This window comes from Opisthorchis viverrini, assembly GCF_000715545.1.
Source record: "Opisthorchis viverrini unplaced genomic scaffold opera_v5_171, whole genome shotgun sequence".
NCBI lineage: Eukaryota > Metazoa > Platyhelminthes > Trematoda > Opisthorchiida > Opisthorchiidae > Opisthorchis > Opisthorchis viverrini.
The window spans coordinates 130,504-151,373 of record NW_008751829.1 but is presented as its reverse complement, the minus strand read 5'-3'; the positions used below and the strand labels follow the sequence as shown (position 1 = coordinate 151,373).

General features: G+C 44.7%; 1 protein-coding gene across 1 annotated transcript in view; it reads right to left on the bottom strand.

Annotated features, from left to right (window-relative positions):
* Positions 1–907: 907 nt before the first annotated feature.
* Positions 908–20,870, bottom strand: part of T265_14301 (hypothetical protein) — a gene marked incomplete at both ends in the record, with an annotated part of 39,993 nt that continues 20,030 nt past the window's right edge. Inside the window, 6 exons of the mRNA XM_009173028.1 lie at positions 908–2,350; positions 5,782–6,161; positions 9,822–10,234; positions 11,092–11,406; positions 12,680–12,836; positions 15,795–16,092. Coding sequence (XP_009171292.1) covers positions 908–2,350; positions 5,782–6,161; positions 9,822–10,234; positions 11,092–11,406; positions 12,680–12,836; positions 15,795–16,092 — 3,006 coding nt within the window. The remainder of the gene's footprint in view (positions 2,351–5,781; positions 6,162–9,821; positions 10,235–11,091; positions 11,407–12,679; positions 12,837–15,794; positions 16,093–20,870) is intronic.

Here is a 20,870-nt window from a genome sequence, read left to right as displayed (position 1 = left end):
GCCATGTGGGCGTGACAGATAGAATGCAATTCTCATGTCACGTCGGTGTGACATTGGAACAGTGTGGCTGAGTCAGCTATATTTCTGCTCATCATGGGAGTGTGAGTCAGACAGATCAGCTGAACTGGATCGAACAGCATGCTGAGTTAACCATGAGTGCAGATAAACAACTAAGCTTGACGAAGTCGAGCCAGTCAGCCGAAAGGCCGATAGCTTTCGGTGGGATGCTAGACAGACCGCCACCTATGCCCATGGCACGGATGGTGTACCGTCTTTCGAACCACAAGCGCCCCCAACAACCTGTCGATCGCAGTTGCAACCGAGCACTTTTTACAAAGGTATGCAGACGCGGGGGGTCCGTTTTTAACTACGTTCCAGTCCATCCAACGCTGGTGTGATCTCTGCCATCAGAGGATTTTTAGTCAGAAAGATAGACTGAGCAGTGCGCTAAAAGGACCGTGAATTCCGCACAATTCCACAGTCCTATTTTCGTCAACTAAAAATCTCTAAAGGTACATCTATTTTACCTCTTGTCCTGACGAATTGCAAGAAAAAAACAAGAAAATCATACTTTGTATTCATCGCGACACAAGTAGAGAACATAATACTTATCGTAATCGATATGAAAACCAATATTTTGGTGGCCTATCGAACAAGAATAAGTGGTCCCGGATCACTGCCACACATCTACCTCGATTCAAATATATGTGCACGTAATTTACACCAGCTCGGCGATGGGAGTTGTGTGGATGGCCAGCCTGAAAGGAAAGCGAGTTTGATGTTATTAGGGATAGATATGAGGGGAGGGTAGCTGGTTAAATGCGATGCGGGCACATTTCTCCCACCTTTAACCATGCAAAAATTGGAATGCTTGTACCGCGAACAATCGCCCGGTTTTTTTTTTATCTCATTTGGGTGAAATCTTTGTTACTTCTCGACCAGGTGGTTTACACACAAACTCAGAGGTAGTTTTTGGGACGGCGAACTTTAAGTAGTTCGTCAGGTGTGGGCTTTTGGAATCTTCTGGACGCGGTCTTTCAAGACGGTAAGTAGTTTCTAAAGGAGCTTTGCTGTATTGATCCGGGTGGAAAATGGCACTTTGCTGTTCCAGTTCACCTGTACTGTGCGTACCTAGTTCAGAGAATTCACTCAACTCTGTGGGTTCTGGTGGAGTAGTTACATTCGGAAACGGTAGATGAGGGTTGTCAGTAAGTCTCAGGGCTTCTTCATTACCTTCGGCATGCCGCTGCAGAAGAAGTCTTTCGATATCGTCGAATCCTTTGGATTTCGCAATGGCCAGTGCGTCACTATCAGTGCAATCCATTGTGAGTACGTTTGCCTTGTGATCGAGAAGGAACTGTACAGCTTGTTCACACCCTTCACGTGTAGCCAACATCAAAGGTGTGCGGTCGTAATCGTCTCGAGCATTAACTAACCGGTGAAAACCCTTGCACTGAGCTAGACGCTGGAGTATTTCAATCGCATTGGTCACCGATGCCCAATGGACCACGTTTCTGCCAAAGTCATCTACACCGACAATTGGATATCCCTCGTCAACCAAGTGTCGAACAAGTTCTTCATTGCCAGCCTGAACGGCAGCGATGAGTGGTGTAGACTTGCGCAATTCCGACTGCTTATTACGCCTGCGTGCTTTTGCACTCAAGTGTGATTTGTCAGTCGATTGACCAATCAAGAGCGCGCGATTTTGACTTAGAGCCTCGCGTTCTAATTGGTACAGAGCAGCTGTCGTCTCCAGCGCATTGGCTGCAGCTGCGTTCGTCAAAGCAGTTCTACCGTGGTGATCGAGCCACATGACGCAAGCACATCTCTCTCCAAAATCATCGCTGCACATGAGATGTGGCAGAGAAAAGACAATATCCTGTCCGCCGTTATACCGACCAGCCAAATGTAGAAGCGTTTCGCCTGTACCTCGGTCAACCAATGTATGGTTATCTGAGCCCGGACTGGGTGAAATATATTCCATGGATTGAGAGTTTCGAGAAGCGAATTCAGCTCCGCCAACGGGATGAGATGGGTGGGTCTCCGACTGAAAAACGTTGCTAGACAGCGTAATGGAGTTCGGGGATAAAGGATGGAGGCCATCCTGTCGCTGAAGCACGTGACGCAATCTACGTTGCAAATTTCGCTTTTCCGAAGCGTCGTCAACTGTCGGGTCAACTGAGCTCAAAGCGGTCCTGTTGCTACAACCCCCATGAGTGGGACATTTCAAAGGTGCCTGAGGTACGCCGAAACTGGGCGGGGAAACTTCCGCATGTTGGTAGTTTTTGAATGTTCCATCCAAAAGTCCATCCTTTCCACCCTCAGCGTTTATATCTAGATGGAATGGATCCTGGCGAGGAAAAAAGACAAGAGAATCAGTTTTGACAGCTATTAGTGACACAAATAAATTCTTACATTTTGGTTTTTACTAAAAAAGTATGTGAAGCTGCTGGATTGGAACCACCGGGCGCGGAGTTTCGTTCACGAACTCTAGGAATCAAAGGACAAGGAGACGAATATTTTTCCTTTCATGTGAATAACACGTATGTTACGGGGGCCATTACAGAAGCGCGTTGAGGTCCCAAGTTGAAGATAACTTTGTTGTTTTTAGTCCTTTTGGGCGCACTGCCGAACGGATTGCAGCTGAACCGAAACGCTGGATTATTAGGTCGAAACGGAAGGAAATGCACGAAGAGAAACGTTCGTGAACTGTGCCGATGTCAGCCGGTGAGTGTTCACACTTGGCAGTATGGTTTAGCTGGAAAAGTCTAAAAACAAACTTGTGTGTGCGTTACATCCAAAGAAATACCAATCTGCGATTCCCTTTTGCCTGGCTGAAGTCATAGTACCACCAGCTTATCGTATCATGCCCTGAATGCAGTACATTGGTGTTTTTTTGAAAAATCAAGAATCTGATGAGGTATATTCAATGATATTTTGCTTTCTGCTTCTCGATTCTTGGTTATGCACTTCTCCAAAAGTTCCGACAAGCTGTTCTGACTTCAGTTGACCCACATCAATGTGTGCGAGACAGTAGATTCAAGCTTCACTCCTACTATAGTTCATCAACAGCGTGCCGGGATTCGAATCCCGGGGCATCTGACGTACGAAATGAACATGTCATCGCTATTCCAGTAAGTTACGTTAACGGTAACTAGATCACCTAATCTGGATGGACGAACTTGTCACGACTGAGCTGTACAGTAGACGGTTTGCTGATTAGCTGCTGACCTAAGGTGACCTTCAAAAATTGGCGCCATCTGTAAGGTCCCAGCTCGTTCTGGACCTTGTGGAACACATTGTTTTTGGTTTCCGCCTCAGTTCGCAAGTTACTCTTGCGAGTTCTCCGGTACAAATCAAGATCGCTTCAAGAGGCTGCGGTAGTGTGCTGATGTAGCATTTATGGTAAAATGAGATTTTTGGCCCCTGGTGGCACAGTCGGAATCGACTCACATTGATTGTACAACCAAACATCTGAATATTTCCGCAAATCCCATGACACAACACACTGCTTATGAATTTGCTAAAGACGCTACCGGTTTTGTCCACTCCGAGGCTCACCAGATAAGTGCCACTCTAAATTTACATTCTGGTAGGACATACAGTTGTATAAAGTTGGCGAAATTTCCTCATTTCCAAACCATAGTGGTGATAATGAGAGGCCCTTCTGACTCACCCTCTCCCTTCTACTCATCTCTCGTTTGTAAGTAGTGTGTTTGTGTCAACAAAATATCCTGCGACGCTTGGAATATCATACGAGCTGGAACAAGAGGCGGTCTGTGTCTAGGAAATTCGGATAACGAATATCATAAACGAGAGTTACAGCTTTAACTGAGAGCGATGTGCAAGTGAGTATGCTTCACAAAATCCGTACAAGCTGAATCCAAGTAGAACATAAGGTTGATGGAAATTCGGATATTGAGCCTGATTGATAAACCTGGAAGAGCGTAAGCCTGGTTTTGAAGAAGTACCCAACTACATCTCCCCGTTATAGTATTATTAAGTCATATTTTCCTAATAAAGGGTACCCCATGACTTGACCTAAGATACTACACATAAGAAACTCATAGACGCATGGTATCGGTTCGATACCGGGAAGTTCTCCTCAGTTCCATTTATTCTGTTCTGTTCTGTTCTGTTCTGTTCTGTTCTGTTCTGTTCTGTTCTGTTCTGTTCTGTTCTGTTCTGTTCTGTTCTGTTCTGTTCTGTTCTGTTCTGTTCTGTTCTGTTCTGTTCTGTTCTGTTCTGTTCTGTTCAGAATGTCTCAGTCACCAAGTGTTCCCGGACTGAACCATTGTTATCCTGGTCCAATTAACTTCAACCTCGGGTGAACAACACGGATCGGAGTAGTTTGGAGACTCATTTTATCCTCGCCGTGCGAGTCAGTCGTGTAAACATCCGACATCGCACCTACCTTAAATAGTAATTAGACTCCGTTTGAGGCATTAACCTGACATGAAATTGTAAAGTGACTGGAGATGCAGCCGGTGAACTGTTGAGAACAACCGGTGACTTTCTCCGCAAGGAGGGTTTGTTTATACATTTAGGCTTAGATGCGCTCCACCTGAGCTAGGATGGAAGGCTGCAATTACCAGTTATACCGTTTAGTAAAGTTTTTCAAAATAGTCGGCAGGACAATCCCACAAGTAAGTTGGAAACCGCCTTTGCACGAAGCTTGAACTCCTGTAAAAGACTTTTAGGGAGTTCGGGACCCCGTCAAGTTGAAAAACTCACGAGCTTATGTTCCATTAAGGTAAGCACTTGGTTGAGGACAGGCCGACGAACAAAGCGTTTCAATGACTGAACTTATGCTCAAGAACTCATGTCACTTTAAATGAACGCGTTGCGTAACTGACCTGCAAACCGCAGTATGATGACCGTTACCTTCCAAATATGTCCGCAATTTCATAAATCTGTCAGCGCTTTGAGATGTCTAGTAAGCTGAAGCATCATGGGGCTGATCACACGTAAAACCGAAGGCGTGAGACACCATGAGACGCAGACCATGAGAAAACGAGGCCGAATTCACGGTTTATCCCGACACTGGAGCTGTCTTTTTGTCTCGACTTGGCCTCTGACACGTTTGTACGGCCGTCCAATCAGGAACCAACCGCGGAAAAGAGCCCAGGTGTTCTTCATAAAGGGGTAGGCTTTGTTGCAGGATGCTATTCGGGCGGGATAATTTCTTCTAGTTTTTCACCAACAAATGTTCGTTCTCCTTCAATATTTTCACGAAAATTTATAACACGGTTCCATTTTTCAACATGCTATCGAGGTCAATTTCTTCATATCTACCCATTCGCTATAGAACAAACGATGATATGTCCCCATAGTTTCTTCGAAAACCTCTGACAATCTCCCTCATTACTACCCATTGAAATAGAGTTCCGTTCGTAAATAGTATTTGAAAGTGTGTGATTTAAACGATTAACTGCTTCTTATCCAGAAGCAAACTTGCTGCGACCGAAAACTCTCATCGTTGCGGCGGGCGTGCTTTGTTGGGGGTGTATTCAGGTCAGAGGTGGCACCGCACCTCCTTGTATGTCCAGCACTAGCACTGCATTCCCGGTACCATCTCCCATGGTCGTGAGCCTAAAATTGTCAAATAAGCTATTAGAGAATGAATATTTAAACGGGAGTGATTTCGGCTTAAATCCTGCAAAATTCGCAAACACCTGCAGCGTGTGACTACTCATTAGTAGTAGAGATTTTATGTTGAATCAGAATGCCGTAGAACAAAGCGGCTAAAACACTGGCGAATTTAGCCCAACAAATACTCACAATAGTCGGATCCGATCCAAGTGAAAAGTTGTCAATAAGACTTTTGTCATCGAAATCATTCTTTCCCAAAGTTTCAGCCGATGGGTTGGTCAAACTTGTCAGCGGGTGTTGACAATTCTGGTACCGGTATTCTGTAGTTGTTGTACTGGTTCTTGGATCTGAGGGGTCGATGGCGGACAGCAAGGACTGGTCCTGTTGTTTTAAGAGTACTTTATCGGGTCGGGTGGACTGTGTTGCATAGGAAGAGTTGATTGCCTGAATATCTTTGAACGGGAATGGACCTGGTGGACACCATATTCCAGTGGTGTGAACACGTTTCAGTGCGTGCCGCTTCCATGGGTCGCGTTGTAGAACCAGGAAGATGACCAAGAGGATGACAACTGAAGTCGCAAAAACGGCATTGGGGAAATTTCATTTGGAAGATAGATGAAAGAAAAAATCGCATATCAAATAGGATCTTCTGAAATGTTAAACGGGCCATTGAACGACGCTCACACCTGCTACACAGCCTTCACTCACATTTTTCACACCTGTAATAAATCTGCTGAAAAATGGAAGTTTCGTAGCAGTACCGTAGGCTTCCAGTAACCAAGACGTAGCAGCGGATGGGTTTGTGGGCCGGTGAGTATCAAGCGGCAAAACTAATGAGTACGATTGATCCGGAGTCGACCGATCCATAAAGGATGTGATTGGTTCAACGTCACGAGACTACATAGAAAGTGACTGAATATCGGTCACGCGAGCTCGAATAGATGTGACTGCAGGGAGCAAGCTAACGATAATCCGTGCTAACAGAATGATTTCATCTGTACGCTTCTATGCACACTACGAAGCAGTGCGACACAAGATAGGGACAAACAGAACATTCCAGTTCATTCCATGATATCCCTGGACTCGGTTCGACGCCCCACTCTTCTAGTGCCGTGCTGGAAAGGTCTACCCTCTCTCAGGAACTCATTTGTTCAATCGTGTCTCACTCCGTTCTGCCCGAAACCCCAACTTGTTCGCATCGTTGCCCCATTTGGTTCAGAATGGCCTAGTGTGACTTCAAACACGGAGAAAAGCGAGACACTTCATTGTAGACTACCATACTAAGCGACGTTGACCTTCGAAGCTGTGAAACTAATTAAGTAATTTGGACGTAATTCACTACTCATAAGATTGCTGAAAACCCTTCGGCAGCTCAACACTATTTTCATCCCTCTTGGAGCTCATCAGGTAGGCGCGGTCCCCGAGTTTCTTTACTGTCTACTTGAACCCAAATTGGAAAGCGAATATACACTCATTTGCAAACTAATTTGGTTTTTCGAGAGACCTACCTGGAACCCAGCTGAGTCTCTCGTTTGTGATGCTCTAAATGTGATGTTCCAAATTGGTTTGTATATTCGCCAATTTCATGCAATTTGGTTTCAAGTAGTAGGTTGACGGAAACCCGGGGACTGCGCCTACCTGATGAGCCCGAACTGGAAGGGCGAAACCGGTCATGGGCTGTCGACGGACTTTCAGAAACCTTATGAGTAGTACATTACAAAGATATACATGTATCGCGATATCTAAATTGGACAGATTTCGGCATTTTCAGAGGAAGTTGGTTCTGACAGGATACTGATCTGAATGCAGCTAAAGCTCTCGTTTATTAAAGGTCCTTTCCAACTGAACGTTTGCAGTACACACGGCCCAACATCCATTATATATACACATATATGTATGGTACACGATCTGCTTGCAGAAATATCAGAAGGGTTATTGTAGCTTCACCTAAATTGTTACCATGATCTTCACAACTGTCCCACACTGGTCTTTCCAACATTTACACATCTTTGTAGCATCTCGTTGTGAAACTCGGTAATTCATGGGAGACCACCCTAGAATCCAGAAACAGATCAACACTCATGTACCAAGTCTCCCGTACTAAGTACAGATTTGGTGACAGTACGTAATACAGTTAGATTTGTTCACGAAGCGGCTGAAAGCCTCAAAATACCACGTTCAGCGGCATGGCACCATGTTGTTTGGCACTTTTCGAAGAGGTCACGTGAACAAACCGTCAGAAGTAGCCTCAATTGGGTTTCAAAGGACTGACAAAAAGCAGCCAGATCAATTGATTGACGTTACTCTATACATCGCAAGTTCATATCGCTCCAAACACGGGCCATATGTCAAAGAGCATCAGTTCTACTTGGCCTCTCACGAGGGGAAAAGTACCTTTTTCTGTTTTTTTTAACACGGGAAGTACTTCTAGTTGTTGACCTTTTCGTCAAAGCTGTGGAACCAAAGACGGTAGTTTATTCTGAAGGACAGTTCGAAGCAGATGCAAATGCTGAGTTAAATTCCTACTGGACGCGAAATCGTTTGTTGTGATGGGAATAGCTTATTCCCGGTGGTTTTAGGAGGTTTCTATGAACTTTGCTTGGATTCTATCCGGAATCTTGGGATCTGTGAAATTCACGTTCCCATCAGTATCGTCTAAACAGTCATCCATATCAAAGAGGGGAAGCACTGGACCCGAGTTTCGCTCTTATTAGAGCTCATCAGCAGTGCATATCTTTGGGTGCTGTCGGTGCTACTCGCCTTCCAGGATGGGGACCGCGTGATCCTCACTGTGCCTGGTTGGAGATACTACAAGATATGGCTGCCAACCGATGTCAGTGGCGTTCTTGTTGTCAGTTTCTATCCAGATTGCCTGAGTGAATGTCTGGAGGTGTAGGCACCTCGGAATGATTGTGTTAAGCTAGCACTAAGTCCCTTCCCCGTCCACCTTTACTCTTTTCTTTACAATAAGGCTTTCAAATAAATCATGGTTGTACGGCAGTGAAGCATCGGTGTTGAACACTGATGTTATGCTGGCGATGATGATGATGATAATGATCTTCGGCCCTGTCTGGGTATTAATCTCAGATACCTGATATGCGAGGCGAACATGTTACATCTATCCACCAGGGTACCTCGGACGTGCATTATTAGTTCTAAAGGGGCGAACGTTTCTTCGACCCACTAACTATCCTGGTTGCATCCACTGACTGACCCACCTGTCAAGACTTCCAAAAGATGTGTTATGGCAAGCCCACTATGAGAAACATGCTAAGTGCTTTGAACGCGGTCGGAATCGTTTAGATACATTGAAAGGTTATAAGACGAAGTCACGTGCGACACTGGAACGCGTTTGCATAAGCATTGGCCAAACAAAGATCCTCTAAAATCGATCGTCAAATCTTCTGAGGACAGCAGGGTCCTTTTGTAAGTCTAAAATCACCAGTCTACAAAGCCATTGTACTAATGTAAACAGAAAAATACATGTATGGTCGATGAACGTGGTTCCACCTAAGAGAGATCAGGTCCAAACGGGGCCATTCCTTCTGGTAACGAGGTACTTGGTTCTGGAATGATACTGAAGACATCAGATGACAGTAATAGCTTGAGGAGTGTGTAGAAGCTTCTTCATCCACCACCCATTCCTCGATGGCCCTGGGAGGCCTGATTCAACCAAAACACGACGTCCAAATTGTGCAGCTAATATATTTAGTCCCAGGAAGTGCAAGAAAACGGAGCTAACCGCTTCACGATGTCTCGACGAGTTATCTACGTCTCTCCTTATGAAAGCCAAGTTATCAGGAACCACAAGTACATAATAGCCTTTCGTCCAGAGTACACATTTATCGTGCTCATATTATCATTTATTTTTGAAGAGCATGGTCACAAACATAAAAAGTGAGTGCAAGCGATGAATGCGAAAGAGTAAAAGGAGAATATGGGAGAAAAGAGAGAAACGTCTCATTCGAAATCATGCCAAGGACAGTGCCAGTCTGATGAGGTGAATCCCAAAGTATGTAAAGATTTTGGTATGGGAACAGGCGTCTAAAGACTAACAACCAAAGAAAGGACAAACAATGGTGAATGCTCTTCAAGGCGCAGTATGCGCTAGCACAGTCAAGACTCGCACATCAGGCACAAAGTGACCGTCATACTGGGTCTGGTGTGAGATTAAATGGCAAAAATGTACCTTCAACGCCATGTGCCACGCATAAAAGTGTCATAAGTACGCAGGGAGCCCACAATGGCAAGCAAACACAAGTCACTGACTGCGACCTTAGGAAGTCCCAGTCCAATAACAGCCTTAGCGGATTGAGGAAAGCAGATCCCTCGATAGGAGATGATCACCGGTTGGTGAACCAAAAAGTCGATATCACAACCGATGGCATGTAGGGCTGAGATTATGGCGAGGGAATGTTCATCAGCACCATACTTCTGCTTCTTCTCATTCCACACTATCTCTCCACGCCCATCCGAGACTATGCTAACGTCTATTACGGTTGCACGGCGATCTCGAACAGCGATTAGGTCAGGTTTGATGAACGACGTAGAAGTAGGGGTTCTCAACTCCTCGAAGACGGTGTACCCCAGTCGACGGAGACGTTTTGCAAGTTCCCTTGCAACCCGATTATGACGAGCACACCTGGCATCATGCGTAATCCAGCAGGATTGCAAAATATGCACCAAACTCTCCGGTTGGCCACAGTTTCCACGACATAAGATCGTCTGGCCACCATGACCATGCCGAGCGCTTCTAACTCTCGTCCTAAGCAGGTTGCATCGGAGCTGGATACCCCGGATAAATATCCGTTGAAACACTCGTTCTGGGAATACGAGCCATCGATTCGAGAGAGGCGAAGTGATCACGGAAATTAGTCCTGCTGTGACAACATCACGTGAGTATTAGTCAGTCCGTTGTCTGCTGTCTGTTAACTGTTGTGCTGAGTTGCTCCAACTATTTTTCTCCTAAGGGATGAATCATCTTACAGAAACCGCCAACAGGCTGACCTGTTTGTAATTTTTGCATGAATGTGTGTGCGTATGTGTTCGGAGGCCAGCCGTCCCTAATAATCGATCATCACATCATTTTGACGGATGTCTCACGTGCAGGCTATTGACCGAACGAAAGCATACCCTGATTGGTCAGTATACCAGCCAATCTGGATCGAGAATATTCAGCTCGACGTTTCTCGCCCCCCTCATGGAGATTCTAGCACGACCTTGTGGAACATTCCGCCCCTGTTCTATAGATACGGTTGTAATAACTTTCCTCTGTCTCCATAAAAATCTGTCTGAAGCTTCCGTGTCTTTTGGTATACCATAGTGGAAGGAATTTGTAAACATTCAAAGATTCTGCTTAGAAACCCCAGGATGGCTGTCAATCTATAGATAACATCGCGTGTAATATGTGCTTCGACCTCGGAAATCGTTGACTGGGTCAGAGCGTTCTGTCTACTGGTAATTAATCCAGCTGTTTACCCCACGTTTCTTCACCGTGACCGAATGACGTATTCGGGCAATAGGCGAGTTCTATGACGTAAACGTGGTGAATCACGAAGAGCTAAGTTACACAAGAACAAATACACAGGAATATCATCTCTTTCAACATTATCATCGACGGTCGCTGGTTGGTCCACTCGTTTGAGTAAATCGTAATCATCATCATCATCATCATCATCATCATCATCATCATCATCATCATCATCATCATCATCATCATCATCATCATCGCCATCATCATCATCATCATCATCATCATCATCATCATCATCATCGTCATCATCATCATCATTCTCCCCATCGGCAGGGAAACCACTGAAGTACATCGATCTATACGCGTACCAACTTGTTTACATAAAGACCAGTAAGCGAGAAATGAAGGTTGTCTGTACACTCAAATGGATTCCACTTATTGATGAACTTTTGTTCGGCAGCCCATCGAAGACTGTCCTCTCCGAACGCAAACCCGCGCAAAGTTGGAATCAACCGTTAATCTTCCTGTTGACTAGCCTCCTGCGTAGAATTGTTCGCGCAGTATGCAAAACGTTTCAGCGGCAGCGATTTTTTAAATTTTTTCTACCACTGCACAACGTGGGACGCTATAACACCTGTTGGAGTTTCCCTAACAGAACATAGGTTTGCTGGAATCTCGTCGACAGCAAACTTATGAGTAGTATGTTCCGTGGAGAAAATATGCAGTGATATCTCGAACATGGCGCCGGCAGGAGAAGGTCTCTGTGCAGCACATATAATCGAACGATGGTATAAGCCGGGTTCCCATTGGGACTCCTTTGAATCACCTGATAACACCAAGTCCATTTGCAATCGAGTGTAGTTCACATCTCATAGTAACACGACTGGATGTAGCGAAGCCCTACTTTCTCTGCGAAACACAACTGGGGGACCCCAAAGTCGATATGTTTTCACTTGGGATCACGATTTTCGTCGTGATTTCTAAGTCAGCAATCCAGCGAACCAACGACGTGGTTTCTTGCACCCCGTCGCCACGTAACGAAACGAGTTACTACCGTTCTGTGGCTATGCACTCACAGTGTTCAAAAACTTCTGATACCACGAGAACTTTTAGACTTGAGGGAAAGTCTATCGGTGGAACTGAGAAAAATAATTAGAATGAATCGCATTTCGCAACAAAGGCTTCCGGTAAACGCATGATGACTGAACAAATTAATGGAAGAATGAATTCCTATTCATTTGGAAAGCAGTAAGTTAGTGAATAACTGGATGAGTTGTTGAAGGCGTGACTGGAACCAATCGATGGATTTATGAACTAGTCAATTATTGCTTAAATTTACAAGCAAATGAGTGAATGATCAGCCGATCGATCGACCGACCGACTGATTGATTGACTGATTGATCGATTGATTGATTGGCTGATGATTACGAATCATTGGTTGGATTTGCGGGTAAATGATTGGATAATCAACTGATCCACTGATTGGTTTCTGATTGGCTAATTAATCGGTTGACCGATTGGCTGATTTATTTATTTATTTATTTATTTATTTATTTATTTATTATCGCTTTACTGTTTACATTCACAGTGATTTCCGCAACATAATTTACCCACTTTCTTTGGATCGCACGTAAACTCAATTCTAAGAAAAGATAGGATTCAGAATCACAACGGACTACTGTTGCTAAACCAGGAAGGCTAGAATTAGATAACTCAATACGCAATGCCTCAGCAGTTTGAACGGTCCAGACATCATCATCATCATTGTCAGCTGTAATAACCGCGTACTCGTCGTACAGTGGTTGTAGCTGCCGCAGTTTCGTCCACCGATGACTGGGGGGGTAGATAGTTGCACACTGCAGGCGGGAGATGATAAACTGGTGTATAAATCCAGCATTGTCAGTGGGCTGTCAAGTGGGGGGTTGGAAAAGGAGCCATGCATTGAAGGCAATAGCTTTGATGCACGAGCGCCAATGAGGGCGCGACTGGGCCATGTTTGACAATGTCTCTAGTCATTCATATAACCTGTCTCGCGATCCCCATCTAGGAAGACGACAGTGACCAGCGCAGCTGGTCATCCAGACATCCATTTGCAAATTAAGATAGCGATAAATAGGGGATTGTAGGTAGTATCTCAAAATCAACCGAAATATGAGCCAGATTTTACGCAACCACGAATTCAACTGAGGTCCGTCCAATTTTGAATCCAGTCTCTACTGTTGAGTTAACTCAACTTGTTCTCAATACTTTGTCCGTGAACAAACTAGTTCACCTTCCCATCATCCAACATCCACAAGAAGTATGGAAACTGAATTGATGCAAGTGGACTCCTTCGGTGTTTTTTTCTCCAACCGCTTTGTGGTAACCGATTAATGATGGTTTCCACTGTCAGTGCGAAGTCTTGTGCATGGCTGTAGACTTGTTGAACTGTCTTTGACCAGGAAACTCATTTGTTCCCAGTCCAACTCACGGTACCGCCGTCTATCTCCTGCAATTCGATTCGCAACTCTCAGGCAAAACGTAAAGACGAAACGATCAAAATGGAACGATTAAAAGTACATGTTCTGGTGGATTCAACAAACGCAAGAAAGACGGGGTGCAACATAAGTGAGGTCGCAACCGGTCCAATGAATCCACGTGGGAGCGGTACCATTACGAATAGCGCTCAAAACGAACAAGGAAAGCGAACAGACCCATTCAGACTTAGGCGGATGAAGTATCGCGAACGGTTGACAGAATAGATTGGCAAAAACTAGCTAGGCCATGTCTTTGAGCTCAAATGTTAGAAATGGCATGCTAACGGTCTGCAGCACGACCTCAGACATTGTCAGTTCCGGAATTCGTTGATCAGATTCATGAGATGGTTCTGGCTCATTGTCGAATATCAGAAAACAAGGTTTCAGAAAATCTCGGGATATTCGGAAGCAGCTGTGCTTGCAGACGCTCTAGCAAAGTGAGTGACCGAAAACTTGGACACTGACTAGAAGCGACTTCAAATGGACGCTTCAAGATAAATTCTACAGGATTGCCGGTGAGATGGCAATGTCTGGTTACCTGTAACTTGCAAACCCAGCATACTTCATCAGTCCATGGTTGGGTGAGTACATCCTCCTGACATGTGTGAATTTACATAGCCTTCGAAATGTATTTTGTATCTCCTGACTTGGTTACTTTTGAGACAGCTTCCTCATGGAGGTTCATTGGTCCAGGTGTAATTTGTGCGCTGCCTTGTGATTTACCTTAAGTCAATCTGATTGGTTGATCGGTTTTCACTCTTAGAAGTCTCTTCTCATGGTTTCGATTGGCCCGTCCTCGGTTTGCATTGCGTTGTGGTCTGATGTTCTCAATTCCCATTGCTAGCTTGCATCGTCCCATTTTCTCCATTCTAATAGCCGATATCCTTGCATACGCCGGCTAAACAGAGGCTCTCAACTTCGTCCTCTGATTCGTCGGGTAGAAGCATTTTCTGGGCAAATTTAATTGTACGTTTAAATTGGACTTTCCTGCTACTTTTGTGAGTTTCTCATCTGGTTTGTTATGCATTTTCCAGCTCTGAAGTGCTGGCACTCAGTTCTTTCTAATGGTCGATAAACTGGGTCACGTTCAGCATTTTTGTTGCTTCTTTCGTGGTGTACCACGAAACTTGCCTTCTTACTTCCCTGTTGTTTGAGTCAGTAGAGTCACCTTCAACTCCTTCCTGGTGCACGGGGATAAAGGAAAGCAGATTCTACCTATGAGCAACAAACTTGTGTTCATGTGTTCTGGTGGTAAACTTTCTTCCTGTTTGTCCATTTTAGCTTTGCATTAGACCTTTTATACGACATTGTTCTGTACTCTTCGATAGAATGTTGATTGCTAGCTTGCCACTTAAAGACACCACTTATTTTCACTCATCTCTGTGCGTGAACTCGACTGAAAAGGCGCTCACGTATTGGCTGAATTGTGAGTGAGAAAGAGAGCAAATCTCTGAAAGTGTGATACACCACAGAAGAAACAATCCACAAACGTTGAAACTGGTGCAGTTTATCAAACACTCTGAAGAAGAGAGCACAGGTACTATGGAGCTAAAAACTGCACGATAAACCAGGTGAGAAAGTCACGGAAGAAGCTGAAAAGCTTAGCTTAAACGGACAAATAATTTGAGTTGAGTCGCATCCACCCGATAAATCAGAAGACCAAATGGAGGCATCTTTTTTAACTGACGGACGGAGGAAACAGGCCAGTCGGAACAAGGAAATAAAATCACCACCAGTGTAAGGTGTTGGGACAAACGATCAAATCAAGAAAAGGCAGACCACAGCGTAACACAAATCAAGAACGGACCAATGAGAGCACGAGGAAGAGATAGAATAGATAAAGGACACTCTTCAAAAGCTTCGTGAGTCCATATACGTTAGGAGGAAGTACCATCCAAAAGTGAACTGACGGAGTATGCTCGTTTGATGAGAAAGCTCCGCGAGCTAATTGTAAGGCTCGGCAAATAGATCGTCAGCCGCCTGGTCAAAAATCAATAAATGTACCCCAGCTACCAAACTTCTCACTGTTGATGAAAACGGCTAGACTACTACCTTCATCTTGAGCCCAAACAACAGTCAGTATTCGGGCGACTTTCATAAATTGGATCTTAGGGTCTCAATGCTTCAGCCTACTGGAGTAATTACTCAGGGTAAACAGATTCCCAAAATGGAGAAAATTCTAGGACAACAGATATTACTTAGAGATGACTTACTTGTTGTAAGGACGCATAGGCACACATACAATCCAATCACTTCCCCAGACCTCAGCCATCCGGACTCTGTTTGACGAGAATCTGTGAAGAAATTCAACCGCGCCTCGTCCGTGATTGAAACGAGGTGTTTCAACGCAACGGGCATGTGGATGTTTGGTGTGCTCAAGGCCGCTCGTATGTACCTGGTTAGTTCAAGGTCACTCAAGCGTGCGATTGGATTGGTACTGCACCCGTTCGCACCCACACAAGATGGACTGCTTGCCCTGTTGTCTGGGTCTGTCCAAACAGCTAACACCATCTAATTAAGCAGAAAAACGATTAAATAATTGATCATTAGATTGGAGCAGTGGGTGTAAAGAAAAAAGGATCCGTTAATGCGTGAGAATGTAAAGCATTCTTTGTTGGGAAGAATTCAAAATCTTATTCATACGTGCTGTGATAGACACATTGATGTAGCTGGTCAACAAATTATGGGGTAGGGAGCTCACAGACGCTCTTATCGTCGGTTGGGATTGGTCAATTTCTGGAACCCAAACTCGCCGTATATTGTGTCAGAAGTGCTCACTTGAGCTACTAATCACAGCCGATTACGACTGATTGGGCTGAAAGGTAGATTGTGATTCAATACTCAACCGGGTAAATCCTCAACCGCGGACAAACTACCTGTGCAACGGTGGTACTACTGATGGGGGGCATGCAAGTAGTATGTTTTCTCGTAAATCCGCTTTGTGTCTCTTGAAAAGTGAGATCTTTTAAGGAATTTGTGGAGTCGCTCTGTAGCATTTACTTGCAATTGAGTAACAGTCAATAAATATTCAGGAAAGTTCAGGAAGACGCGTTCACGGGGAAGATGGATATTCAGTTTCGTAAGCATAATGCATGAGAGTTTTGCTCCCCTGTCCAATACTCTGTAACTGTTCATTTGGCACTTACTAATTAATAACTCCGCAGCTAGGGCCTTCTTCCTTTCATCTGTATCCATGAGTAATTCAGAGACCAGAAGAGTTATTAAAAAGACCACACCTAGAAGCCGTAAACCTCATCAACGTCTTTTGTACATTAAAACGTGATTGGTCAGGCTCTCACACGTCTGTTCGGCTGTAGCACCCTTCCGGTGCCTAGCTGCCATGCCACCCGGAGGAAGCACGAGAGCTGAGATACTGTCAGGTTGCCAAAGTCTAAACAGGGTAAGTCAAGAGGCAGAAGTCGGGGTCGAAATACGAACCCTATTCGGGCTCCAACCACTTAGTCCATCTCACCCCGCACGATCACTGTACAAACACCAAGCACAAAAACACACTGTACATTCGTTCTTCAAATTGGACGAACTCCCGTAACTAAAATCCAAAAAGTACTGGGTATTCCCCAATGACAGCTGTCCACTAGTCTAGCAAGAGACGTCCGTAGAAAACCAGGAATGATAATAAATGGAGAATCACCTGGATCTCAGTTGAATCCCACGTTTCAGATATACATCAACTGAACATATTGTAAAGAAACCACCTCATGTTTTATTTGGCATGATATTCGAGATATCCCGGCCCAAGTGGTTAGAGCGCGAATTTACTGACCGGAAGGTCCGTGGTTCGAATCCGACCTCTGCTTCGCAACTTCCCCTGTCTAGGCTTGGGTTACCTGGCGGTATCCCAGCACTCGTGCTCCCTTCACGTGGCATGGCAGCTAGGCGCCGGAAGGGTGCAACAGCTGAACGCTTTCTTTTTCTTACTTTTCTTACTTGAAAGAACACACTATTCAAAGGTTTGCTGATGGATTTGTGGAGAAATGAATCTCTGTCAGTTATGTTGTCAGCCAGTGTTTTTGTTGATGGACAAACGGCCACATTTCCACCGAAAACCGTTTTATTAGTTTTTTTCTCTTGAATAACTCAAGTGTCGCACCTCTACCTTACCTGGCAGAGGTAATAATCTTGAGGTTGTTGATGTCGAAGAGCGAACAGTAGTTTCCAGATGATTCAGCAAGAAGTCCCTCATGAGAGTAGTGTATTCCATAGAAAAAAAGCTCTGATAGGTATATCGGAGGTGATCAGCTGGTTTTTCCTTTTGTTTTTTCGCGTGAGATACAGAACGCCATCCTGTAAGAGCACTTTGGTTGGGCTAAGTCTAGAGAGAAAAGAGGTTTTATCACTCACAGTGGGGTTGGTGAAAACTGACGATCACGTTAGTTCCCTGCACTCCAGTTACATTCATGCGAGGGTGTGATCGAAACTTAGTGGATCCCATCATGCTCTTTTAGTGCTGTGCTTATCCCACACCCGGTAATTTGTGGATCAACTCTAATCTACTCATGAGTAGTATGAAACTGAAAAAATGGTTGTTTCCTCCCACGATAAGATGAATTTATCTGGGCTCTTTTCATAGAGATTGCGCACCAGGCGATGGCTAACACGGACTGTTGTTATGGCCTGTCTAGATATAGAACCTGTTTCTGGAAAGATCCATACTTCGGTGTATTTTTTTGCACTTTATTCCCGCACACAGTAGACATGGGGAATGTGCATCGTCCTCTGTTCGCCAAGTCAGGCATCGCTGACAGGTAAGCTTGGAAGGCTCACATGGGGCACTCTGATCTGGTACTTTAATCGGTGCTTCCATCACCAAAGTTCTGTGGTGGGTAACTGGCAAGAAAAAACTGTCTCCGGTAGAAGCCTTCTTTAGTTCCACTAGTTGGAAAAGCGGTTTTATCATGAAAACATGGTTTTGCGCTAGCGGTGCATGAGTGCATCGAGTGGCTCAACTATGGAACCTATCGAACAGCCCTCCTTTAAGTGGCATGAAACTCGTCGATCCACTTGCTTCAGTAAAGTTCGTGAACAAGATCTGTCGCAGCACACTAAGTTGCCTGGAAACATCACAAACGAGAGATTCAGCTGGGTTCCAGGTGAGTATCCCGTCAAAACCAAATAGGTTGCAAATGAGTGTATTCCGCTATCTTCGTGCGATTTGGTTTCAACTAGAACGTAAGGTTGACGGAAACTCGGCAAATGCGCCTACCTGATGAGCCCCAAGAAGAGCGAAAACGGTCATAGGCTGTCGAAGCATTGTCAGTGACCTTATGTGTAGTGTATTAAGTCTACACATTTATCAAGATATCTGGAATATCGTAATAATTGAAACATGAGATGGCCTGGTGCAGCACATTCAGTTGCCTGGAAACACCATAAATGAGAGATTCAGCTGGGTTCTAGGTGAGCCTCTCGCAAAACCAAATATGTTTGCAAATGAGTGTATTTCGGTAAGATCTAAGACACTTTGTAGAAACGATTTTCCCTTTCGTTGTTTGTGTACCAAAAAGTCATCAACAGTCCAAATTCGACTCTGACAGTGTGACACATCGTAGTATGTTTCAATTAAATTTATAATGTCGACGAATAATCTGTAAGCTATTATGATCAGTGTTAGACAAGTCTTCCGTCAACACCATCTCAATTTGCAAATGGATGTTTTTGAAAAAGTACTTGTTTGGTAGGTTAAAGGATACAGAGTGTCGTAAGATAAATCGTGATAATGAGTGATAAAGTTCCTTCAGCTGCAGCACCCTTACGGCTTGTGGAGGCCATGCAAACGTAAGAAAGTACGGGGGCTAAGACGAGGGCAGAGGTCCGGTTCGAACCACGAACCTTTTGATCAGCGAATTCGCGCTTTAGCCACTGAGATCAAGCTAGCTCGCAAATGTGACGGTCTCTCTTAATTGTATACTAACGCATGCTGGAATTTAACCATCATCGTCAGACGCAAGGGAGCCACGCAAGATTTCCTACCAACTGGAAGGCCCCACGCAACTGTCGGGGCATCCCGATGTTCGATCCATGAATCAGCATGCACTAAGTCAGACATCAGCTGATTGTGTGAAATCTGCGATCATAAACCACACGAGCGAAAGGTCTACAGGTATTGTGAAAGAGACTGACAGATGTAATTTACTTCCATCCCGACTCAAACGGAGAGTACATGAACTGTCCAGTGTCTCCCTATTCACTCCAGTCAGGGAGTTTTAACCTTAGATCTCAAATTCAGCAATCTGAAAGTGACCGGACTGACGAGTATCACCAGTGCGGACGTAGGTGTGTGAAATCTCCGAACTTCGTTCAGCTGCAATATTCTTTCGAAGCCATTCAAGCTGAAGGAAGCACGAGGGCTGGGATACTGCCAGGTCACCCAAACCGAGGCAGGAGTAGTCGGTTTGCAGAGGCCGGGTTCGAACCACGGACCTTCCAGTCAGTAATTTCGCGCCTTAACCACCGAGCCATATAAACCCAATGCCGAAACGATACCATCTGTTACGGCATGATAAAGGAGGCGAAATTGTTGCACTAATTACATCAGACAGGGTGATTAAATTGACTTCGGTTTTATCGGATGTACCGACGTTTGCCAGCACAGCGATATAGGCGAATGAAACTTGGAAAGATAAGGTGGGTGACTTCTTAGATTGTCCAGTCGCCTTATGAGAAGTGTCGTTTCCAGGTTATTTGCAGCATACCCTCAATATCCATAGTCCAGCCTTGGGAATGATCTCTTTAGTTGCCCTGAGTAAACTTGTGTCGCTGAGACGACTGACTACTTGTACAACCTACTATAACGCCGCTACATGCCAAAATGGAATTGGTCAGTCTCAGGACAGTCGTTCACGGAGGTTACTTAGTCCCTGATATGAGATGCAGCCGCACGAAGGTAAAAGGAATACCAATACAGAGTGTCTCATAAAAAACGCAAAAAATAATACTCATGCTAAAACTTTAACATTAATTTAAACATTTATTATTTTTTATGCGAACATACTTGCATTACGGAAGTTTACGGCAAACAAACTAACATGACGAAAAATGTTGAAATAAACCGCTTTTCTCTTCTATAACAAGTTGGGGGCGGTATGAGATGTGAGACACAGCAAGTTTAACATGTTCCAGCGTCACTGGTGCACACTCCTCTTCAATTCTTGCTCTTAACTCCACTACCACCATCACCATCATCATCATCATCATTGTCAGCTGTAATAACCGCGTACTCGTCGTACAGTGGTTGTAGCTGCCGCAGTTTTGTTCACCGATGATTTGGG